Here is a 22,392-nt window from a genome sequence, read left to right as displayed (position 1 = left end):
AGCCTGATAACTCCCATTCAAAACAGTCTGTAACTAATGAATCAGCAAGTAAATTAAGATTTATATTTTCTCTTTATATTTTCTCAGTGCAAATTCCAAAGTAATATTTCTTTAGATTACATATTTTTTTAAAGACAAAAGTTCTAAAATAATTAGGTTTACCTCTTTGCCTTTAGTATCTCCATTTTCAATCCATTCAACAGTTACACTTTCATTATCTTCATTTAGGGATGTTACCATAGCTTGGTGAATTCGGCCTAGAAAGGAAACACAAATGATCAATTAATGGAAAAAGTTTCCAAAAGTTATTTAAATCCCTGCACTGAGAAATGCAGATAGAAGCAGAAAGAGGGTTAAAAAAAAACCAAACACAACAAAAGTGATAAAATGAAGATGATTCTTGGCCTCATACTGTAAACTGTCTCAGATTTGATCCACTAGCAGAGGCTCTAAGGGGACAGTCAGTGTATAAATGAAAAACTCAATTATCAGAAAACTGAGTGGCAAGTAAATAAAATACCACATGGAAAGGCACACCACTTAGACTCTCTTTTCTGAAAGCCTACCATGGATAGGAATGTTTCTTGAGGTGCACTCCACAAAGGCTTGTCTCTCCCTTCTAGGCTGATATAACATTACATGTCCCAACATAGGAGGGAAGCCCTCTGAAATTGTATTCTAATATCCATTTCTTATGGGCATTTGATCAGTTGGTAATTCAACTAAAATTAAATTGCCTGCAATTTAATACAAATTATCCAGTGTCCAACCACTCTTTTGGTAAAGAAATATACACATACTATTTGTTCCTCAAAAATTTTTTGTGTGTTACTAATGCTATTGAACTGCCAGAAAGCACACATATATCTTTATAATTGTCTCTTGCTCTCCACAAATGATATTCCATTATATATTTCTAGAACACAGCTGAATACAGCAGTTGTGAAATTCAGGAATGCCAGCAACCAATTAGGCTGGTATAAACCTTGTCTAGCATATAAAATAAGACCAAGCTGCAAACACTGAAGCATAAGAGCCAAATCAATCTACAGAGAGTGGTTGAAGGCTATGTCCCTGATTTGGGGTGCATTTTCTGGAGTTGGTATTAAAATCTGAAATGTAATTATGTTCATGTAAACATGAACATGCATTATGACAAACTGATAAAGGAACAAGTGATTCCAGAAAGACTATTTTCGCACAGATCTCAAAAACAAAAGAAAGTAAAGTCATAATATTGGTACACCAATTCTTCACTCAGCATTTCTTTAACTTTTATTGCCTCTCCTCACATTATTAGAATTCATATAACGGAAAAAAGTTTTTCCTTGTAAGTCCATCCATTGCTATAGAACTCAAAACTAATGGAGAAGTTATTTGAAAAGTCTATTTGTGTAAATAAGTTCTGTCATACCTTGTGGAGCACCTGGCTTATTTCCTACTGAGCATGCAGAAAATATTGCTGCAAATGTAGCAGTAAGACAACACATGTATGTGAAGCCATCACTTTACAATTACAATTAATTAAATATGGGCTGGTGGTTTTTAAATTACAGTCTGGGCTAAAGCATTAGCTGATATGTGACTCAAACCACTTTGTGCTCTCCTAAATGACTCAAGAAATAAGGCTCCCCACTCTTCCAAAAAATTAAAGTGCGCTGGCCCCAAAAGACACTACTTGAACTTCTCATGCAAAAGTTTTGTGAAGTCTGAAATATTTTTGAGCCATAATAATTAAAAATTTGTACACAGATTCTGGATCAGACTATAGAGAAGAAAGGTTCATAATTTCCACTACAACCCTCTCATTCCTCCCCCAAAATGAGGAGAAGGACTCTGCCCGGCAGATCAAGTCATCATATATTTGAGCCTTGTCAGCTCAAATCCAGGCAATGATTTTTAGCAGGACAAGGCTATGGCAACGTTAATGGAGCCAACATTCAGTAAAGGAAACTCACAGCCTATGCTAAATCCTCTGAACTTGACACTTCTTTAGAATAATAGAAATCATAGAAACTCTACAGGTCATCTAGTCCAACCCCCCTACAATAAGCAGGGACATCTCACACTCGAACAGATTGCTCAGAGCCCCGTTAAGCCTGACCTTGATTGTCTCCAGGGATGGGAGTTTTTCTTACTGCCGGGACTCACCCTGTAGGAGGCTGAATTAGACAGAGAGCAAAACTGGCCAGAGATATTCCATTCCATATATCTACATAAGCTCAGAGGAAGGTCAGAGATCACAGAAGACAACTTCCTTCCTGCTTCTTCTTCCCTTCTCTTCCATCCATGGCCAGCGTCCAGGGAGGACTCCATCCATCCATCCCTGTCGACCCTTAGGCTCGAGCTCTCCTGACCCTCATAACTCTCTGCTCTTCTCCAGCAGCAGTCCGGAATTTTTCGGGACTGTTCCCAGCTAAGGAGAGTGCTGTGGGAGTTGCTCGGGGCAGGGGGAGGCGAGAGGCTTTTGCACATACCTGAACATATTTGTATATAATTGTATATATATTTTCTTATATCATAAGAGTTTAATTAAAGCTGTGTAGTTTAGTTTTCAATCCAGCCAAGTCTCTCTCTTTTTCTCTCTCTCCTTCCCTACCTGGGTGGGAGTGGGAGGGGATCGAGAGCATTGTTGTCGGACCTGAGTCAAACAGTGACAGTGACTATTGGCCACCCTGCAAAAGAATGCAAAGAAGACAGTCCTGTGGGTCATTATCGGTCGTTGCCGCTTATTGCCTGCTGCTGCTGGAAGAAAGCAGTGAGAAGAAGACAGAAGAAAGAGGAACAGAAGACCAAATAAAAAGAGCTGAACTGAAATCAGTACTTTCTGAGACCACAATAGGCTGCGGCTCTGCCACCAGACCGAGGTCCAGAGAGGAAAGATGGCTTGTTAGGCTCCTCGCCTCTCCAGCGTTCCTGAGATCGTCGGGAAGAAAGAAGAGAAAGAAGAAAGCTTTTAAGAGTGATAGCAGTGAGTGGCCCTGCTGCTGGCACCGTGCCCAAACTCCAAAAGAGCTGTCCCCTGTGCAGCCGGGCAAATGGTAGCTCAGCTACCAGCCAGAGGCGCCAGAGGACGAAGAAAGCAGCCTGCTGCAGCGTCGCTACCTCCTGCTGTTCCTGCCATCATCATGCTGCACCTACGCCGTACCTATGCCGTACCTGCCACCGCTGCCACAAGTCACCTCAGCCCCCCAACCTCCTGGAGAACGTGAGCATACCTGTATAACTTAAACCTTCTATCTTTAACGCGTTCTTCCCCGGGTGTGTAATTAGCCCCTTACTCACACTCATTTTCATCAGTCCGCAAGGGAAAAACATCAGGCTCGTAATCATTCTCTCTATTAGCATCTATGGCATTTCTTTCCCATTTGATATTTTTAGTAAACTTTAAGACTTGCTTCTGTGTGTGCGTGTGCTTACACATGAATATCCGGGAAAGAGCTTATCAATTGGCTACACACCTAGTGGAAGCAAGCCAGTCCCAAGCCAGGGACAGACCCACCGAAATAATTAAAAGGCTATCCTGAATATTAATTGGTGTCAGAAAATCATAAAAACAAACAGGGCGATTGTGCCCTGAGATAAGGCGGCTTCAACTCAAACCAGGTTCGGACCGCGACGGTGGCACAGCAGGTCCCTAACTACCTCCTCCTGGATTACAGGAGGGGGATTCTGCTCCCCATCCCTGTCTACCAACTCAGGAGCCCAGTTGTCCTGAGGGTAGCTAGTCTTTTTGTTAAAGACGGAGGCAAAGAAGGTGTTAAGCACCTCAGCCTTTTCCTTGTCCTCTGTTACTAGTTCTCCCCATATCCAATAAGGAATTAAGATTTTCCCTGGGCCTCCTTTTGTTATTAATGTATTTATAAAAGCACTTTGTATTATCCTTTACCGAGATGGCCAGATTAAGTTCTAGCTGAGCTTTTGCATCTCTAATTCTCTTTCTACATATCCTTACAATATCCTTAAATACTTTCTGATTCAGCTGCCCCTTTTTCCAAAGTTAATACACTCTGTTTTTATTTCTGTCATGTTAAATTGTGTCATACTCTTACCAAAACATGGTATAACCCATGACCAACCTTCTCATTCTCAAGCAGCAGGCAGTACTAGGTTGTAATAGAAAAACTCAAGTATTGGAGATCATCTCTGTGCCTTTTTTCCATACCATACCAGGGACAGAATCCCTAGGATAACTGATATGGGCTCACTCATGTCCACAACACTCCTTGGGACAGCATATTGCTCACAACTACAGCACTTGGTGCTTACAGTCCAAGTCCCTCAGCTGTGCCTACAGTAGCAAGTAACATACTGCAACAGAAACAGATTTGCAGAGCAAAGCAAGTGGTACTGAGGATCTGACATTCACACTGCATATTTTGGAGGGGACTGGGGGGATCTAATGCCACAGACTGAAGACCCCTTGTTGGAGCACATCACATACATTTCTGGAGTGCACCTTCCAGATAAATTTCATCCAAAAGGAATTTAGTGTGCTCCAAGGCCATTTTCAAAGTGAACTAAAGCATAGCATGAGGATGTAAGGGATGATCAGAAGATATGTCCAAAGCCCATTCTTGATCTGAACTGAAATGCTTGTACAGGTGCAGCCCTGTGGTCCCAAGAGGCATGCCCAGAGCACTAAGATACTTTAATTTTTTATGGTTATTCACTTTGACCTACACAAAAGTGAGAAAAATACATTGCAGCCTCCCACTATGTTGCTTTCAGAGTATGAACAGAAGCATGTGCTGCATTGCCCTGGGATGTGCAAGGCAACTTGAAATTGCGATGCCTAATAAAATACAGGACTGTCCAAGCAGTGATAGCCAAAACAATGCAGTTCAGGTATTTTTTCATCAACCAGTCAAAGAAGTTTAGGTTTCCTATAGAATGTAGGTCATCTGGTTCACTCCAGATGGGAGCCTAGAAATGAACTACCGTGTGTGTGATGAGAATGATCATGGTACCAGGACACTAGACAAAAATGAGATGCAAGATAAATTCACAATCAGAACAGTCCAAACCATTAAATACTTGAATTTTCTCTACAAGAAGATTGCATACAAACAAGTGCTAATGAAGGAGAGGATTGGGAATGTGAAGCACTGTTTTCTTTTATGATGTAGGCCTTCCAAAACATTAGCTAGAAATTATGCACCATCTTCCAGCCTCATGTTCAGTTACACTCTGAATAACACCAAGTTCGGGATCTGATCCTTTGGCAAGACAGCTTTTTGGGTAGTCAGATGCCATGACAACTGTGAGGAACTTCAAAAGGGCCTTTCAAAAATAAGGGAGTACACAAAAAGGTGGCAGATGAGCTTCAACATAGACAAAAGAAAGATAAGGCAACCAGAGAAAAATAATCTATGTGTACACAATACTGAAACTAGAAGTTACAACTCAAGTAACAGATCCTTAACACTTACAGTTCTCTAAAATCACCAACTTAATATGCAGCTGGAACAGAAAAAAAGAGCCAGTGAAACATTTGCCATCATCAGAAACCTAGAGAATAAAAGTAAGTGCCATTTTTAACTATAAATAAAACTTTAGTGCCCCCACATCCCAAGTAATTGGTGCACTAGTCTTCACACCTCAAAAAAGATGTAGCAGAATTAGAGGAGGTAAAGAGAAGAACAAAGAAGAAAACAAAAAAAATGAAGCAAGTAGAGATTAAAGCAGGTGAGATTACTCACTTTTGAGGAAAGGTGAATTTGGTTGAGCTTTACAACCATAAAGGACTGTCCTGGTTTTGGCTGGGATAGAGCTAATTTTCTTAGTAGCTAGAATAGTGTTGTGTTTTGAATTTAGCATGGGATTTGGTATAAGAAATATGTTGATAATATACTGATGTGTTTAGTTGTTGCTAAGAAATCAAGGACTCTTCAACTTCCTATGCTTTGCTAGTGTGCAGGTGCACAAGAAACTGGGAGGGAGCATAGCACTGTGGGAAACAGTATAAAAGGCTTTACTAAAGTCCAGGTAAACAACATCCACAGCCTTTCCCTCATCCACTGAGTCAACTAGCTCCTCTAACAGCCCAAAGTCTGCTCTCCCCATATCCAGGAACAAAGTTCACTGATAGTTTTTCTCCTATCAACAACAATTTGAAACTTTGTGGTCACTGTGACCAACACAATCACCAGTCACCACTAGAGCTCTTCTCTGTGGTTTGATGAAAGCTTCTTGTAACTTAAAAATCATCAGGTTGTGATTTATATTTACCTCATTTATCACCACCTGAATTCCTATCCTATTAAAAAGTCAAGATGAACTGGGAAGTTAAATTAATAAATGCAATATAGAAGAACATGCAAACATAATCCAAAATTGAATCAATAACTTGGAGTATTCCAAAATCTAAGTGTACATGTGCTTTTCAAATGTAATTAATTTCCATTGCCCTCTTCCTAGAGACAGAGATTCTCATCACCACATCATTATACATGCCTGCACCTCTACCAAACACTTTTACAGATAAGTTGGAAATACACCTCAAACTCTTTATGCAATTCAGCCACAAGGGGAAAGTAACACATTTTAGTGATCACAAGATGTGCAACAATGTGCAACAAAATTCTAGAGCCAAACTGCAAGGGCACAAGTAAGCTACATACCTGGCTTCTAAAGAGAAAGCTTTAAGCAAAGCTTGTGCTTGATCTCCCTCCACTCCCATATACATTCAGTGTGTTCATTCATTAAAGGCAAATCTTAACATACTATCCTGTAAAGTAACAGAAGAGACTGAAAATACTCACATTTCCAATACCTGGGGTTACAGAGAGCTTTCAGTGCCTGATGGGAGCCATGAGAAACTCAAATTTGCACTTGACAAAGCTTCAATTGGATTATTGATAATTTGAAAGCAAATAACATTCCCCTATGTGAAAAGCATGACCACCCACCAATAAAAATGCAACCAAAGTCAAAGATTTATTATTATATGCAAGTTACTTGAAGTCAATTTGTTACTGCTTGGGACTGGACAATTATGTTTTACAGAGTTGGTGTTGCAGAAGGAATGCAGCAGACTTCTCCCTTTACAAGTCTGGGAAACTTAAAAGCAACTTGTGCCTGATGCAGCCACAACTGCCACTAGGTTGAAACAATAAGCTATACTGAAAGAACTATTATTTGAATAAAGCAAAATAAAAACTTCCACTACCACATTTAAGCCTTTAAGCAGCAAAATCCCTCATTCTTATTTTTCAAGAGTCAAATATAAGATCAGACTCAGTGTTGCTGAAGAACCCAGTAAAAAAAACCCCAAAAAATAAAACAAACAAATTAAGTGGCTTGATTACTAAATCTAAATAATAATTCACTTTTTTTTTTAATGTCAGAAAGTTTTGGTTATAACACACAGTTATACAGAGTTATCTTCAAGAACACCTAATTACTTGTTTTAACTAAGCAATTCTAAAATTAACTTGGGTTCCTAGAAAATTCAAAGAACAACTGAATTTAGACTGTAATAGTAGAGTTATGAAGTGTCTTCAAGGCATGTTCTGGTCATGAAAATTATTCAGTGCACTACAGACATTAAAAAAAAAAAGCATAAGTCTGTGGGAAAAGAGAACTTGTATTGTACTTTGTTTTAATTTTATTGGAAGGACCTGTGCAGAGGAATACGAGATGAGCAGTGCTTGATTGGGCGTTTGGCCTTGGACCTGTGTCATGGTTTGACTCAGGATCAGCAATTAAACAAGTGACAATAATGCTGTCGATCCCCTCCCTCTCCCACCCAGGTAGGGAAAGGAGAGAGAGAAAAACAAGAGAGGCTTTCCAGATTGAAAACTAAACTAGACAGCTTTAATTAAATACTAATGATAAAAGAAAATATGTACAAATATATACAAGTATGTGCAGGAATGCGCAACACCCCTATCACCTCCCCCCACCTCCAGCAACTCCCACTGCATTCTCCTTAGCTGTGAGCAGTTTCAAAAAGTCCCAGAACTGCTGCCAGAGATAGCGGCAGAGCAAAACAGGAGCTGAGGGTAGATTTATGAAGGTCTGGAATGGATGGGCCTAGGGATCAAAGGAGATGGATAGATAGAGTCCTCCTTAGACGCCGGCCATGAACGGAAGATAAGCAAAAGAGAAGGGCTTGATTTCCATGATCTGCGACTTTATACCGAGTCCTACATAAATATATGGATGGAAAACTTTGGTTGGTTGGTTTTGCCATCTGTCTAGTCTGTTCCTCCCTATGGGAGAGTTGTAGATACGAGTCTTCTGCTCCTTTAGTGTCTGCAGTAGCAAATCCAACAAGTAGAGCAAAGTGTCCTTGATCTCTCGGCAGTATCTATAAATATTTGGGCATTATCAGTCCACTATCTGGAAAACTTGCTGCTAGTTTCAGCAAGTGTGCTGCTTAAAAGAGAGTTCACTGAAGAAAAAAAACAGTGAAAAGAAAATTGGCTTCATCCTGGCTCAAATCAGGACAACCTGACAAGTAGGCTAATTTATGTCTGGTAGGAAAGACAGACCTGACTCACTGGCTGGAAGAGATCCATCACTGTCCTTGCCTTGTCAAACCAAAGTGCCTAATGGCTACATGGCTGAACTGTGCATGACTTGTGACACAAAGCAAAGGCTCTGCGGTCAGAGTTAATGCAATAAAGGCCTGGGTGACTTCATCTGGTGATTTGCATGCAAAGCGGGCACTGGGTGTCTGCCTTTTTTCCTAATCAATAAACATTATTAGTCTGTTAAGAACCAATCAATACACTAGCTATGACCTAAGTCCCACCTTGTCAATAAGTGTTAAATTAGTCTTTGAATCCTTTGTTCAGGGAAAGAAGAGCACCTCCCCTGGAACTGGTCGACTGGCCTAATCCACTCTTCTTTCCCCCAGGCAGGGATGCCTCCTTGGATAATATATATATGACAACTTTCACCTTTTGGGTAGGGGTGAAAGCATCCCTGGGTGTATTGTATACTTTGTATTATTACTGCTAGCAATATTAACATCTATTAGTAGCATTATTGTAGTCAGTGCATTTATCAATCGCCATCTCAAACTTGTTATATCTGTCACCTTAATAAATTACCTTACATTTACATCTAACCACTTAATATTTGCCACTTTGTGAATCCATTCTCATGGCAGGCCTTACTAGAGGACAGTGGGAAAGACAAATGTTAAGTGGTCGTACACGTAAACACACATAATTCTTCAGTCATAAACCGTTGATTATCTCCTGGGATGTAAGACTGCAGTCCAGCTGCCCCCAGCACCCCTGTATAAGAGGGTTGGTGGATAGCAAGAGGGCTGTAGTCTGAAATCCTGTGGCTTCAACAGAAGCATCCCCCTCAACCACACATTTGTGTCACACTGATCTGTTCAGCTACATATCCGTTCCACACACACACAGACCCTGATTTTTTGCTTTCACGTGACATTGATAAATTAATTCCTTTTTCCAGGAAAGGTAATTCTAATGTAATTTTTCACACAGCTTTATTACCTTTCATCTAACAGATGTAAAATCTAGTTTTACATATTTAGCAATGACCAAATTCAAAGACAGCAAAATTAAATCCACAGAACACTCTTCAACAGGGAAATGGCAATGACATCTTCTTAACACCCTCCCAGAGAACTACCTGTGGCTGCTTAGTTTCCCAGGATTACAAAGGCAGAGAAGAATGGCACAAGACAATGCCTTCTTTGCCTCTGTCTTTAATAGTCAGACCAGCTTCCCCCAGGGTGTTTAGCCTCCTGAGCTGGAAGACAAGGACAGAGAGCAGAGCAAACCCCTGTGGGGAACGGTCCATCTTCTCTCCCCCCACATAAGACTAAACAAAATGCCTTTCAAGCCAGCAAAGCAAGAGTGGCGTATTTTTGCTGATTTAGCCAAGGACGGACTGGAACAGGCCTCTTGCTCTACCAGATAAGACCACAACACGAAAAGAGCATAAGGGTTATGATAACTGGCAGAAAAATGGACAATAGGTTAAAGACTGCCTCTGACAGAGTACGTACCTGGCCAATGCTAATTGGCTAGTTTGAATAGTGGTACCTTATTCGAACAATGATTTCTGATCTATAAAAAGAGGGCAAGTTCTGCAGGCTCTCTGCCTGCCCGGGGGGAGACCCTGCTGCAGTACCAGAAGCCGCCTGGAACGCCACCACCGTTGCCCGGAGGAGCCGAGAGGGAAGGGGGGCTGCCCCGCAACCGCTGCCCGGAGAAGCCGAGAGGGGGCCGCCCGTACCCGCTCTGCGGGGAGCCAGCCCGCTTCCCGAGGGACTGCTGCTCGCCAGCCCCCCTACGACCTGCTACCGAGCCCTGCCAGCCGGAAAGACGCCGCATCCCAGGAGCCATACGCTACGGAAGGGTAAACGCGTACGCACGCGCGCGCGCACGCACGCACACACACAAACACACACTCTCTCACTTTCCTTGCCGGGCTTACCTCCTACCCTTTTACTCCATTGATTCCACACCTCTCCCTCGGAGTGTACATTTAATAAGACCATAGTACTTTTGCATTATTTCCGTGACATATCCCTAGCCTACCTCTCCTGAACCTTGGTCCATTGATCCCTCAGTTTGTGTTAACCCTTAATAAACCGGTTAATTCGTAAACTAAACATTGGTCTCAGTAACAATTTGTGAGCGTGGTGAGGGTGGTATTCTAACCTCCACTCTAACATACAGTCCGGCAGTGGCCGTTCCTCTGTGAGAGGCGAGCACCACGTGTGCACCCTCGGTCTCATTCAAAAAGCCCTCCACATTGGGGGGGGGGAAGTCGCGGAAGCATCCTGACTGCCGGTAGCTTCTGTGACAGCATGGGCTCGCGACACCCCCATAATCCAGGAGGAAGTAGTTAATGATCTGCTTCTGCACCTAGACATGCACAAGTCTATGGGGCCGGATGGGATACACCCTAGAGTACTGAGGGAGCTGGTGGGGGAGCTCGCTAAGCCTCTCTCCATCATTTATCAACAATCCTGGTCAACAATGGAGGTCCCAGATGACTGGAGGCTGTCTAATGTGGCGCTCATCTACAAGAAGGGTCAGAAGGAGGATGAAAGGGAGGTCTTGCTTGACCAACCTGATCTGTTTCTATGACCATGTGACCTGCCTTTTGGATGAGGGGAAGGCTGTGGACATTGACTACCTAGACTTTGGTAAGGCCTTTGACACCATCTCCCACAGCATTCTCCTGGAGAAGCTGGCGAATCATGGCATAGACAAGTGTACTCTTCACTGGGTAAAAAACTGGCTGGATGGCCAGGGCATCAGTTGTGATAAATGGAGTTAAATCGAGCTGGCAGCTGACCACAAGCGGTGCCCCCCAGGGCTCAGTATTGGGGCCAGTTCTGTTTAATATTTTTATCAATTATTTGGATGAGGGGATCGAATGCACCCTCAGCAAGTTTAAAGCCAGGCCCAGAGAGTTGTGGTAAACAAGGGTGGTGAGATGCTGGAACAGGTTGCCCAGGGAGGCTGTGGATGCCCCCTCCCTGGAGGTGTTCAAGGCCAGGTTGGATGGGGCCTTGAGCAACCTGATCTAGTGGGAGGTGTCCCTGCCCATGCAGGGTGGTTGGAACTAGATGATCTTTAAGGTCCCTTCCAACCCTAGCCATTCTATGATTCTATGATTCTATGATTTTATGATTCTATGAAATGGTGTCAAATCTAGTAGGCAACCGGTGAACAGTGGTGTCCCTCAGGGCTCAGTTTTGAGGCCAGTCTTCTTCAATATCATAGAATCATAGAATCATTATCATTACCACCCTCAATGAAGAAGTTCTTCCTAATATCTAACCTAAATCTCCCCTCTCTCAGTTTAAAACCATTACTCCTTGTCCTATCACTATCTTCTCTGATGAAAAGCCCCTCCCCAGCTTTCCTGTAGGCCCCCTTCAAGCACTGGAAGGCCGCTATAAGGTCTCCCCAGAGCCTTCTCTTCTCTAGGTTGAACAGCCCCAATTCTCTTAACCTGTCTTCATAGCAGAGGTGCTCCAGGCCTTTGATCGTCTTGGTGGCCTTTATCTTTATTAATGATCTGGATGAGGGGATTGAGTGCACCCTCAGTAAGTTTGAATACGACACCAAATTGGGTGGGAGTGTTGATCTGCTTGAGGGTAGGAAGGCTCTACAGAGGGAATTGGACAGGATGGATTAATGGGCCAAGGCCAATTGCATGAGACTCAATAAGGCCAAGTGCCAGGTCCTGCATTTTGGTCACAACAACCCCAGGCAACACTACTGGCTTGGGGAAGAGTGCCTGGAAAACTGCCCAGAGGAAAGGACCCGGAGATGTTGGTTGACAGTCGTCTGAACATGAGCCAGCAGTGTCCCCAGGTGGCCAAGAAGGCCAACAGCATCCTGGTCTGCATCAGGAATAATGTGGCCAGACGGAGTAGAGAGGTGATCGTGCCCCTGTATTCATAGAATCATAGAATCATAGAATCCTAGGGGTTGGCACTGGTGAGGCCGCACCTTGAGCACTGTGTTCACTTCTGGGCCACTCACTACAAGAAGGGCATTGAGGGGCTGGAGCATGTCCAGAGAAGGGCAAACAAGCTAGTGAAGGGTCTAGAGAACAAGTCATAGGAAGAGAGGCTGAAGAAACTGGGGTTGTTCAGTTTGGAGGAGAGGAGGCTGAGGGGAGACCTCATTGCTCTCTACAGCTATCTGAAAGGAGGTTGTAGGGAGGTGGGTGTTGACCTCTTCTCCCAAGTAAATAACAACAGGACCAGAGGAAATGGCCTGAAGTGGCACCAGGGTAGGTTTAGACTAGATATTAGGAAGAATTTCTTCACTGAAAGAGAAGCTAGGCACTGGAATAGGCTGCCCAGGGAGTTGGTGGAGTCACCATCCCTGGAGATATTCAAGAAACATGTAGATATGGCACTTCAGGACACGCTCTAGTGGGCATGGTGGGTTTTTTGTGGGTTGTGTGTTCTAGCAGATTTTGTTGGGTGTGTGGTTGAGGTTTTATGGTGTGTTGGTTTTGGAGGTATTGTTCTGGTTTGAGCCAGGATGAAGCCAATTTTCCTTTTACTGTTTTTTTTTTCTTCAGTGAGCTCTCTCTTAACTAGCAGCAAGTTTTCCATCTAGTGGACTGATAATGCTGGAATGTTTATAGATACTGCCAAGACATCAAGGACACTTTGCTCTGCTTCAGTTTCAGATGCTAAAGGAGCAGAAGAGTCGTATCTGCACCCCTCCTGTAGGGAGGAGAGGACTAGACAGACAGCAAATTTTACCAGATATATTCCATATATATATATAAACATATATATACTCGTAAGACTCGTTATAAAGTCAGGGATCATGGAAGTCAAGCCCTTTCCTTTGTGCTTCTTCTGCCCTTCTCTTCCATTCATGGCCAGCATCCAGGGAGGGCTCTGTCTATCCATCACCGTTGATTCCTAGGCCCATGTATTCCTGACCCCCATAACTCTACCCTCACCTCCTATCTGATCTGCCATTATCTCTGATAGCAGTCTGGGACATTTCAGAACTGCTCACAGCTAAGGAGAGTGTTGTGGGAGTTGCTGGGGGTGGGGGGAGGCAATAGGGTTTTGCACATTCCTGAATACATTTGCATATAATTGTACACATTTTCTTTCATCATTAATATTTAATTAAAGCTGTCTAGTTTAGTTTTCAATCCAGAAAGTCTCTCTCTTTATTCTCTCTCTCCTTCACTACCTGGGTGGGAGGGGGAGGGGATTGAGAGCATTATTGTTGCTGGTCTAATTGCCGATCCTGAGTCAAACCATGACAGGTATTTTGGTGGTTTTTTTCTTCTTTCCCCTGGGTGGATGGTTGGACTTGGTGATCTTAGAGGTCTTTTCCAACTGTGACCATTCTGTGATTCTGTGAAATCGCTCATGAAATACTTAAATCTAATTAGAACTTTTCAAAATGACAGAATATGTAACATCTTCCAGAATGTTCTGGCCACATTCTCACATTTGTTGTGTTCTACGTGTCTTTGCAATTTTGTTGTAATTAATAAGTATGACTGTGTTGGGTTGGTGTGGCGGGGCTTTGGTAGCAGGGGAGAGGCCACAGCAATGGTTCCTGTGAAAAGCTGCTAAAAGCTTCCCTAGGTCCAAGTCCAAACCCATCTCTGGCCAAGGCCAAGCCCAAGCCCATCAGCGACGGTGGATGCGCCTCTGCAATTAACATATTCAAGAATGGGAAAAAGAAACCGCTGAGGAGACCAGCAGCAGAGAGAGGAGTGGGATGTGAGAGAAACACCTATGTGGGTAAAGGAGGGGGTGTGCTGCAGCAGACATTCCCCTGCAGCCCATGGAGGATCATGGTGGGGATCACAGCTGTACCTAAAGAAGGCCATGACTCTGTGGGAAGCCTGCACTAAAGCTGTCTTTTTCCTGAAGGACTGCACCCTGCAGAGGGGACTGTAGAGGGCTTTTTAGCGAGCAATGGACATGTGAGCAATCCAGCCTTTACCCACCCTCCGGTGGGTTCCCGCAAGATGGGTAAAACCGTGGAAGGGACCACACCCCAAAGACTCATCTATAGAGGGCTCTGCATTGGAGTAATATTGCAGGGAGCCTCTTATGGTTTGGGCGCGTGTAGATAGCAAGGGGCTATATAAGAAAGGTTGGAGCGCTTAATAAACGGCATTCACCTGATCATATTGATCCCTGTGTGTCTGTCCATAATGATCTCCCACAAATGGCGCCTGAACAGGGACCCTCAAATTCGCTGCTAAAGCTGCCAGACAGCGTGAAGAAGGCAAGACGAAGAGGGTGGAAAGCCGGACAAAATCAGCCGCTGCCCTAGCGGCTACGTTCTGCAAGTGCCCAGCGGATGACCTGCAATTGGCGGAAGAGGTGCACCTTGGACCCAGAGTCCATGAAGGAATCTCACTAAAAGGCAAGTGAGTGGTCAGGGAGGAGATGGAGTCTACGCTTACCAAAGAAGAGGAAGCAGTAGTGAAGCTCCTCCAACATATACTCTCTGTGAGAGGAATTTCTTATGAGACGCAAGCACTCAAAGGCTTGTTGCAATGGGCACGGGACAGAAATTTAATCCCTGGGATCGGTACAGCATTTGAGTTGTCCAACTGGGAAGCCATAGGTCTGAGCCTATGGTATAACATCAGCAGCGGAGGAAAAGATGGAAAAGAGGCTAGCAAATATTCTACATTATGGAAACTGATCAGAGAAACTTTACACTCTATGAAAGGGGAGCGGGTAGCTGCCGCTTCTGCCTTCGCTGCCCTAACTTCTAATGGAGGGGATCAGAGCGTTGCTGCCACAGCCTCTTCTTCCCCTATAAATAAATCCTTTTGCCCAAAACTTCTCGATACCGGGTCCTCGGGTTCCTGCTGTGCCTCCTCCGCTGCCACCAGGGCACCTCCCAGGGCCAGTTACCGCCCTGATGACCGGATGTGCACAGCAGGACGGAACAAAACCGACTGAAGCTGAAGCGGAAGTGAAGCCGCACAAAAACCAAGAAGAGGGCCTGCCGGCCAAAGGCGGAACTGTATCCACCACTGCCCGTGTCTACGTCATCTATGAGAGCAGCAGCGACACCCGGTAATCATGAGGCGCCGCAAGGACCGGTGGAAGAATTGCTGAAAGAAGTTTTGGATAAGCTTAACGACCTCGACCTACAAAACCAGGGCTCGACAGCGAAGCCTTTCACTGACCAAGGACACGACTCGCCGCCGTATAACGGAACTAGTGATCCGTTCAACCCATTTTCTATGCTAACACCAGCAGGGGCATCACCTCCGGCTCTCCCAGTACTTCCAGCGCCCGCCCCCCGCGACACCCCCGCCACCACCCCCGCCGCCGCCACCGCTGCTCCCCCAGGCAGCGCGTGCGCGCCGCCGCCTGAAAATCTTTTTACCCCGGCTCTCCAAGGATCTAATAACTCATCTCAGCGATGGAAGGGAATTATTAAAGATGCCATCATAGAAGGGTCCTTTGTACCTCAAGCTTTTCCTGTTACTATTAATCCAGGGGGGCAAGGGTATACATGGGAGGCTTTTGATTGGAAGCTTTTGGAACGGGCACGATCTGCCATTGCACAATATGGGTTACATTCACAGCTTACACAGCAGAGCATTCGTTTTATATTTACTGCTGATTTGTTAATACCAGCTGATAGTCTACAGGTAGTAAATGTGTTACTTGCTCCATCACAACAGCTCATGTTTCAAAGAGCTTGGCAAAGGTTATGTGATGCAGAACAAGGTAAGCCACGTCAACAAAACGATCCATTGTATGGGGTCCAAGCACAAATGTTAATGGGAGTGGGTCAGTTTGCCACTGCCCAAATGCAATCGCAATTGACAGTAGAGGTTTTACAGCTGTCTCAACAGTTAGCGTTACAAGCCATACTTTCTGTACACGAGCCAGGAAAGCCTTATGGATTTGCCCACATTAAGCAAGGACCAAATGACACCTATGCACATTTTGTGGATAAATTGTACTCAGCAATTGATAGCCACCCTGATCTCGATGAGACCATGAAGCACCGAATGTTTAAAATGTTAGCTTTTGATAATGCCAATGAAAAAACCTAGCAGGCACTAGGTACATTGCCAAAGGGTGCAGAAGTCACAGACATGATTGATCTAGCAGAAAGGACCACACAGTTAAATAAGGCAGCATATGTGGCCGCTGCTGTAAAAGGAGCCATTACCCTTTTATTAAAACAAAAAGGGGGAGAGCCCAGTACCCCGGCTGAAAGGTTAGCTAAAGCAGTATATGTGTTAAACTATCTACGTCTTACGGGAGAGAGACAAGATCCGTCTATGGTAATTCATAGCGCTGCCTTAAAAACTGAAATATCTGAACAACAAAAGGTTTTGGTACAGTATAAAAACTTGAATACAGGGCTTTGGGAAGGTCCAGCCAAAGTCAAACTAACTGGTAGAGGATATATGTGTTTACTTACAGAAGGCCTCTGGTGGGTTCCCGCAAGATGGGTAAAACCGTGGAAGGGACCACACCCCAAAGACTCATCTATAGAGGGCTCTGCATTGGAGTAATATTGCAGGGAGCCTCTTATGCTCTTCTCACCATTAACCCCCAGCACAAAAACGATATTAAATCATACCTATCACCACAAGCAAAAACAAGGATTGCAACACATAACATCAAATTGTATTGATACAATAGATTTGTGGAATGCTGGGGAGCGCTTTGTTGTTATTTTATTTTTGCTTCAGCTTGCAGCCACGAAAGCTTTGATAGAATTGAATAAATTAGCATGCTTTGTAGCAAAAAGGGCCAATGAGACTTCTGCAATATTGAGTGCCTTAGCAACTGATGTGGATAGTGTTGGCCATGCTGTTTTGCAGAATCACGCCGCTATTGATTTTATTGCTAGCACAGGGTCATAGTTGTGAAGATTTTGATGGAAAGTGTTGTATGAACTTGTCTGATCATTCAACTTCTATTCATAAGTAGTTGCAGGCTTTGCAAGGGAACATGAAGAAAATTGCCGTCGTGCATTCTCCACTATCTCCGTTCTTGGACCGGCTGCAGTCACTGGGGATAACCGGGTGGTTGTTGGAGTTAGTAAAAGGTGGAATGGTAATACTGATCGTTATTGCTGTAGTATTAATAATTGTATCATGTATCCTGTGATTAGTATCTGGAATGATCAATAAAGCCATGAGTCAGGCCTGGATTGCTCAAAAGAAAAAAGGGGGATTTGTAGAGGGCTTTTTAGCGAGCAATGGACATGTGAGCAATCCAGCCTTTACTGAAAACATCTGGGCCCCCGAGCAAGGACGTTTTCAAGGACACTAACTGAGAAAGTGAGCAGCAAAGTAAACAACTCCCGGATCCCGAAGCAGGAAGTGAAAGCGGAGAATCATGACTGTGCATTCGCGTGCTATAAGGCTAGGAACCAATCACTGTTTAGGTCGTGGCGGGGCTTTATGACAATTGACCAATGACAAGAGTGGTTTGGGCACGTGTAGATAGCAAGGGACTATATAAGAAAGGTTGGCGCGCTTAATAAACGGCATTCACCTGATCATATTGATCCCTGTGTGTCTGTCCATAATGATCTCCCGCAGGGGACCCACGCTGGAGCAGTTCATGAAGAACTGAGGCCCATGGGAAGGACTCGCGTTATGGAAGTTTGTGGAGGACTGTCTCCCTCTCTCCCATGGGAGGGACCCCACGTTGGAGCAGTGGAAGAGTGCGAGGAGTCCTCCCTCTGAGGAGGAAAGGAGCAGCAGAGACAGCATGTGATGATCTGACTGTAAACCCCATTTCCCTGTGCCACCGAGGGGGAGGAGGTAGAGAAATTGGAAGCAATGTAATTTGAGTCCAGGAAGAAGGGAGGGATTGGGGGAAGGTGTTTTTTAAGATCCGTTTTTGGTTTTTTCTTTGTTCTGCTCTGATTTGATTGGTGACAAATTAATTTTTTTCCCGAATCTGTTTTGCCCATGACTGTAAGTGGTGAGTGATCCCTCCCTGTCCTTGTCTCAACCCACAAGTTTTTCATTATATTTTCTCCTCCTCATCCCACAGTGGTGGAGAAGAGTGAGCAAGTAAACACATGGTACTTGGATGCTGGCTGGGCTTAAACCATGAGAATGACTTTAACGGTGATGTTTCACAAAAAAATGCTATTCTGTTAATTTTTAATTTTTTTAAAGAAAAATAGATTTATCTGGAATTAATAAATCTCTGTATTCAGAAAAGTGGTGGACAGATGGGAAAAAATGCATACTTTTTCAAATTACCCAATCAACAAACTAAAACTATTCTTCTCTGGATTCAGCAAATAAATGGGGTTACAGATTCCTCAGAGTCATTTGAACTCATGAATTCTGCAGAAAACCAGCACAACCAAAAGTTTCCTACTGTGTTTAGTGAATCAAATAATAAATTAATATATTAAATCAACAGAGAAAAAAAATTGTCCACACTGGATGGGAAAGAGATTGTAGGAACAACACATCTGACAGAGGCACAAGCAGCAAGACCTCCCCTTGTTAGAAGCAGCTAGATCAATCTCGATTGCCTGTGCAACCACAGCTCAGTTTGGAAACCTACCTTCTGAAAGGCTATGCAATCTAGTGCCGGCTGTCCTTCAATATCTTTCTCAAAATGCTCCCTTCCACGTACCTAGGACAGTTCCTCCTACAGTTTACTGGGAAGAGAATGAAAGAACACTGCAGTAGCCTGAGCCATAATGGAGCATCTCTTCCTCCAGTCTCAATGAAAAACAAGCAAACCTCACAATAGCCAGGACCCACTAGCTCTGGTATGACACTGCAGTGCAGTTGCTCACACAAGGACCAAGTTAACACAAATGCTCAAAACCCTATAGCAACTGTTGTGAACGCATCCCCCTAGTATATTACTGATGTGTAATATATTTAATGTCCTGCATCACATATGTGATACAGCAAAATATGTAAACCATTAACAGTAATGAAAATAAGTATTGTTACGTTCAAGAGTTACTGTCCTCACTACTGACATTAGAAGTGAGTAGAATCCAGGGAGGGGGGAAGAAGCAAAGCATTCTCATGCCTTATTTTCCAAAGGCATACAAAACAAAGAGTAACATTTATTACGAGTTCACACAGGCCTCAGAAAAAAAGTTTTATAAGTTGCTACAGTGAGGTTTTCTGAAACCTTAGAAAGTTTGCAGATGACACCAAAGTGTGTGGTGAGGTTGGAACGTTGGAGGGAAAACATGCCATCTAGAGGGACTTTGACAGGCTTGATAAGTGGGCTCATGCAAACTGCATGAAGTTCAACCAAACCAAGTGCAAGGTCCTGCACCCAGGTCAGGACAATCCCAAGCACAAATACAGGCTGGGTGGAGAATGGATTGAGAGCAGCCCTGAGGAGAAGGACTTGGGGGTGATGGTGGATGGGAGACTCAACATGAGACAGCAATGTGTGCTTCCAGCCCAGAAAGCCAACTGTGTCCTGGGCTGCATCAAAAGAAGCATAGCCAGTAGGTCAAGGGATGTGATTCTCCCCTTTTACTCAGCTCTCATGAGACCCCACCTGGAGTACTGTGTCCAATTCTGAAGCCCCCAACATAAGAAGGACATGGAGCTCCTGGAGCAAGTCCAGAGGAGAACCACGAAGATGATCAGAATGCTGCAGCACCTCTCCTACAAGGACAGGCTGAGAGAATTGGGGCTGTTCAACCTGCAGAAGAGAAGGCTCCAGGGGAACCTTATAGTGGTCTTCCAGTACCTGAAGGGGGCCTACAGGAAAGCTGGGAAGGGACTTTTTACAAGGGCTTGTAGTGAGAGGACAAGGGGTAATGGATCAAAACTGTGGCAGATTTAGGCTAGACATTAGGAGGAAATTCTTTAGTGTGAGGGTGGTGAGACAATGGAACAGGTTGCCCAGGGAAGTTGCGGAAGCCCCCTCCCTGGAAGTGTTGAAGGCCAGGTTGGATGGGGCCCTGAGCAACCTGATCTAGTGGGAGGTGTCCCTGCCGATGCAGGGGTGTTGGAACTAGATGATCTTTAAGGTCCCTTCCAACTCAAACCATTCTATGATTCTATGATGATTCTATGACTTATGCAAATAACTACCAGACCTATCAGATTCTTCGTGTGACACACAAGCCATTAAGCAGAAATTGAAGGGTTAGGTTTAATATAGTGTCCAGTAAACATCAACCATTATTTTATTGTAGGGTTGAACTGCAGTATGGGACATGAAATGACAAGCTGCATAAAGCTTGTTGGCCGCTTGTTTCCTGCCTCATGACAAAACCACACTAATTTCAGTGCCTTTGACCTCCAAGTCTTTCTTCCCTTAAAAATATCTGCTTTAGCAAGCTCCTGAACCTTGGAGAAAAACAAGACTTTCCAGAAAATCCCAGCAGAACCTCACCCCTGTTTAGTAGGCTTCATAGATCTCACCAGAGGCTGAGAACAGATTACATACTCCCACTCAAATTGAAGAGCTGAAGTCACAGGTGACTTGTCATTGATCCAGTCAGCGAAATTCCCATTCTCCTTCCAGACAAATATGAAGTTACTACCCTAAACCCTAAACACACACTTCCTTTATTCACATATATTTCTAGACAGCACCATACATCCTGCAATCAAGACATGCTGGGCAAGATGAAAAACACTGGATCCCAAATAACTGATGGGCATAAATAGCAAGCACTCTTCTTATATTTTAATCATAAGGAACATCTGAAATAATAGCAACAAGCTTTTTTGTCAAATGATTGAAGTGTCCAAAGGCATTTCTGTCAGAACATACTGTTGTCATTTTTTCAGAACACAGCTCATATGCCAGAGCAAACAAGTTAATACTTTGAATTGAAGGCCTTTCCTCCTTCCATCACCTCATCCCCTCTCCTAAGGCCCTCCCACCTCCCCACCAAAACCTTCCCACGGCTTTCCTCCCCACCCAAACACCTGTTCCCCCAAATCACCTCATCACCCCCACCCACAGCGTTTCCGCACGTCTCATTGCTCACCCCACACTTGTTTTCCCCTCCCCCATGAGCCCATCTCATCCCTGCTTCATCCCCCTAGCCCCTCGTCCCCCGCCCCCCGTCGCCCCCGCCCCTCCCCGCCGCCTCCCCGCCGCCTCCCCGCCCTGCTGCAACCTCCCCTTCCCCAGCGGTGACCGCCGCGGCTCTCGCAACTGCCCTCATCCGCCAAGAGCAAGCGCTCCCCTGACAACCATAGCGCACGCCAGGCCCGGCCACTCCCTGGCCCCGCGCGCACAATGAGCCCCGTGCAGACAATAGGGGCGGCGGCGGCGCCCGGTCAGGGACTGCGACCGTTGCGCCGGGCAAAGCCCCTCCCGCTGCCCCTGCCCCACTGACCATCGCTGCGCTTGATTTCCACGTAGATCCCTATCTGGATCTTGCCGAAGTTGGCCGCTGCCATCGCTTCATGGGGCAGACAGGGAGATGGGAGGCGCTGTCGGCCGGGCGTACAGGGGGCAGGGAGGGCGCGCACAGCAGCTGCGGCGGCTCCGAGAGGGCGGGCGGAAGGAAGGACGGAAGGACGGACGGCGAACGGGGAGAGGGAGAGAGGGAGGAGGAGGGAAGAGAGAAAAGGCGCTGGCCGGATACAATAGGCGCTGGGAGCTGCTGCGCCTGTGCGGCTCGCCGCGGCGTCACGGCAGGACCGGTTCATGGGGGAGGCGGAGGCAGAAGCCCTGCCGCGGGCGTCCTCGTCCTCCGCCATTCGCGGCACCTCGGCGAGTCTGGCACGAGATGGGGACCCTCGTTACCCTGGGGCCGCGTCACCGCTCGCTCGGGCCTGAGCCGGGAGAGGTTCGTCCCAGCTGCGGGCCGCCTGTGCGAGCAGCTCTTCTTGGCCCTGTCCCCGACTTACAAGCACACACATGCGTCTATTTGGCACCAGAGGATGACTGAGCTACCTTGAAGTTTTAGTGTAATAGCT

At 45.1% G+C, this 22,392-nt stretch overlaps 1 protein-coding gene across 13 annotated transcripts in view; it reads right to left on the bottom strand.

Annotated features, from left to right (window-relative positions):
* The window catches only part of LOC127395167 (kinesin-like protein KIF2A), a 99,093-nt gene extending 77,019 nt beyond the window's left edge, over positions 1 to 22,074 (bottom strand). For 5 of the 13 annotated variants that reach the window (XR_007891740.1, XM_051641671.1, XM_051641672.1 and 2 more), the window contains exons 1-2: positions 21,807 to 22,012; positions 163 to 257 (exon numbers count right to left, since the gene is read on the bottom strand). Coding sequence is in view for 12 of the 13 variants with exons in the window: in XM_051641671.1 (XP_051497631.1) it covers positions 163 to 257; positions 21,807 to 21,870 (159 nt within the window). In the remaining variant the exon portion in view is untranslated. Of the gene's footprint in view, positions 1 to 162; positions 258 to 9,997; positions 10,018 to 10,227; positions 10,244 to 10,428; positions 10,498 to 15,860; positions 15,889 to 21,806 lie in introns of those variants that run through there. The other 8 variants (XM_051641678.1, XM_051641679.1, XM_051641682.1 and 5 more) reach the window with 8 other exon arrangements.
* Between the last annotated feature and the right edge of the window lie 318 nt (positions 22,075 to 22,392).

Source organism: Apus apus, chromosome W, assembly GCF_020740795.1.
Source record: "Apus apus isolate bApuApu2 chromosome W, bApuApu2.pri.cur, whole genome shotgun sequence".
NCBI classification, from domain to species: Eukaryota; Metazoa; Chordata; class Aves; order Apodiformes; family Apodidae; genus Apus; species Apus apus.
Note: the sequence above shows the minus strand (reverse complement) of the source record. Positions and strands in the feature narration are given on the sequence as shown.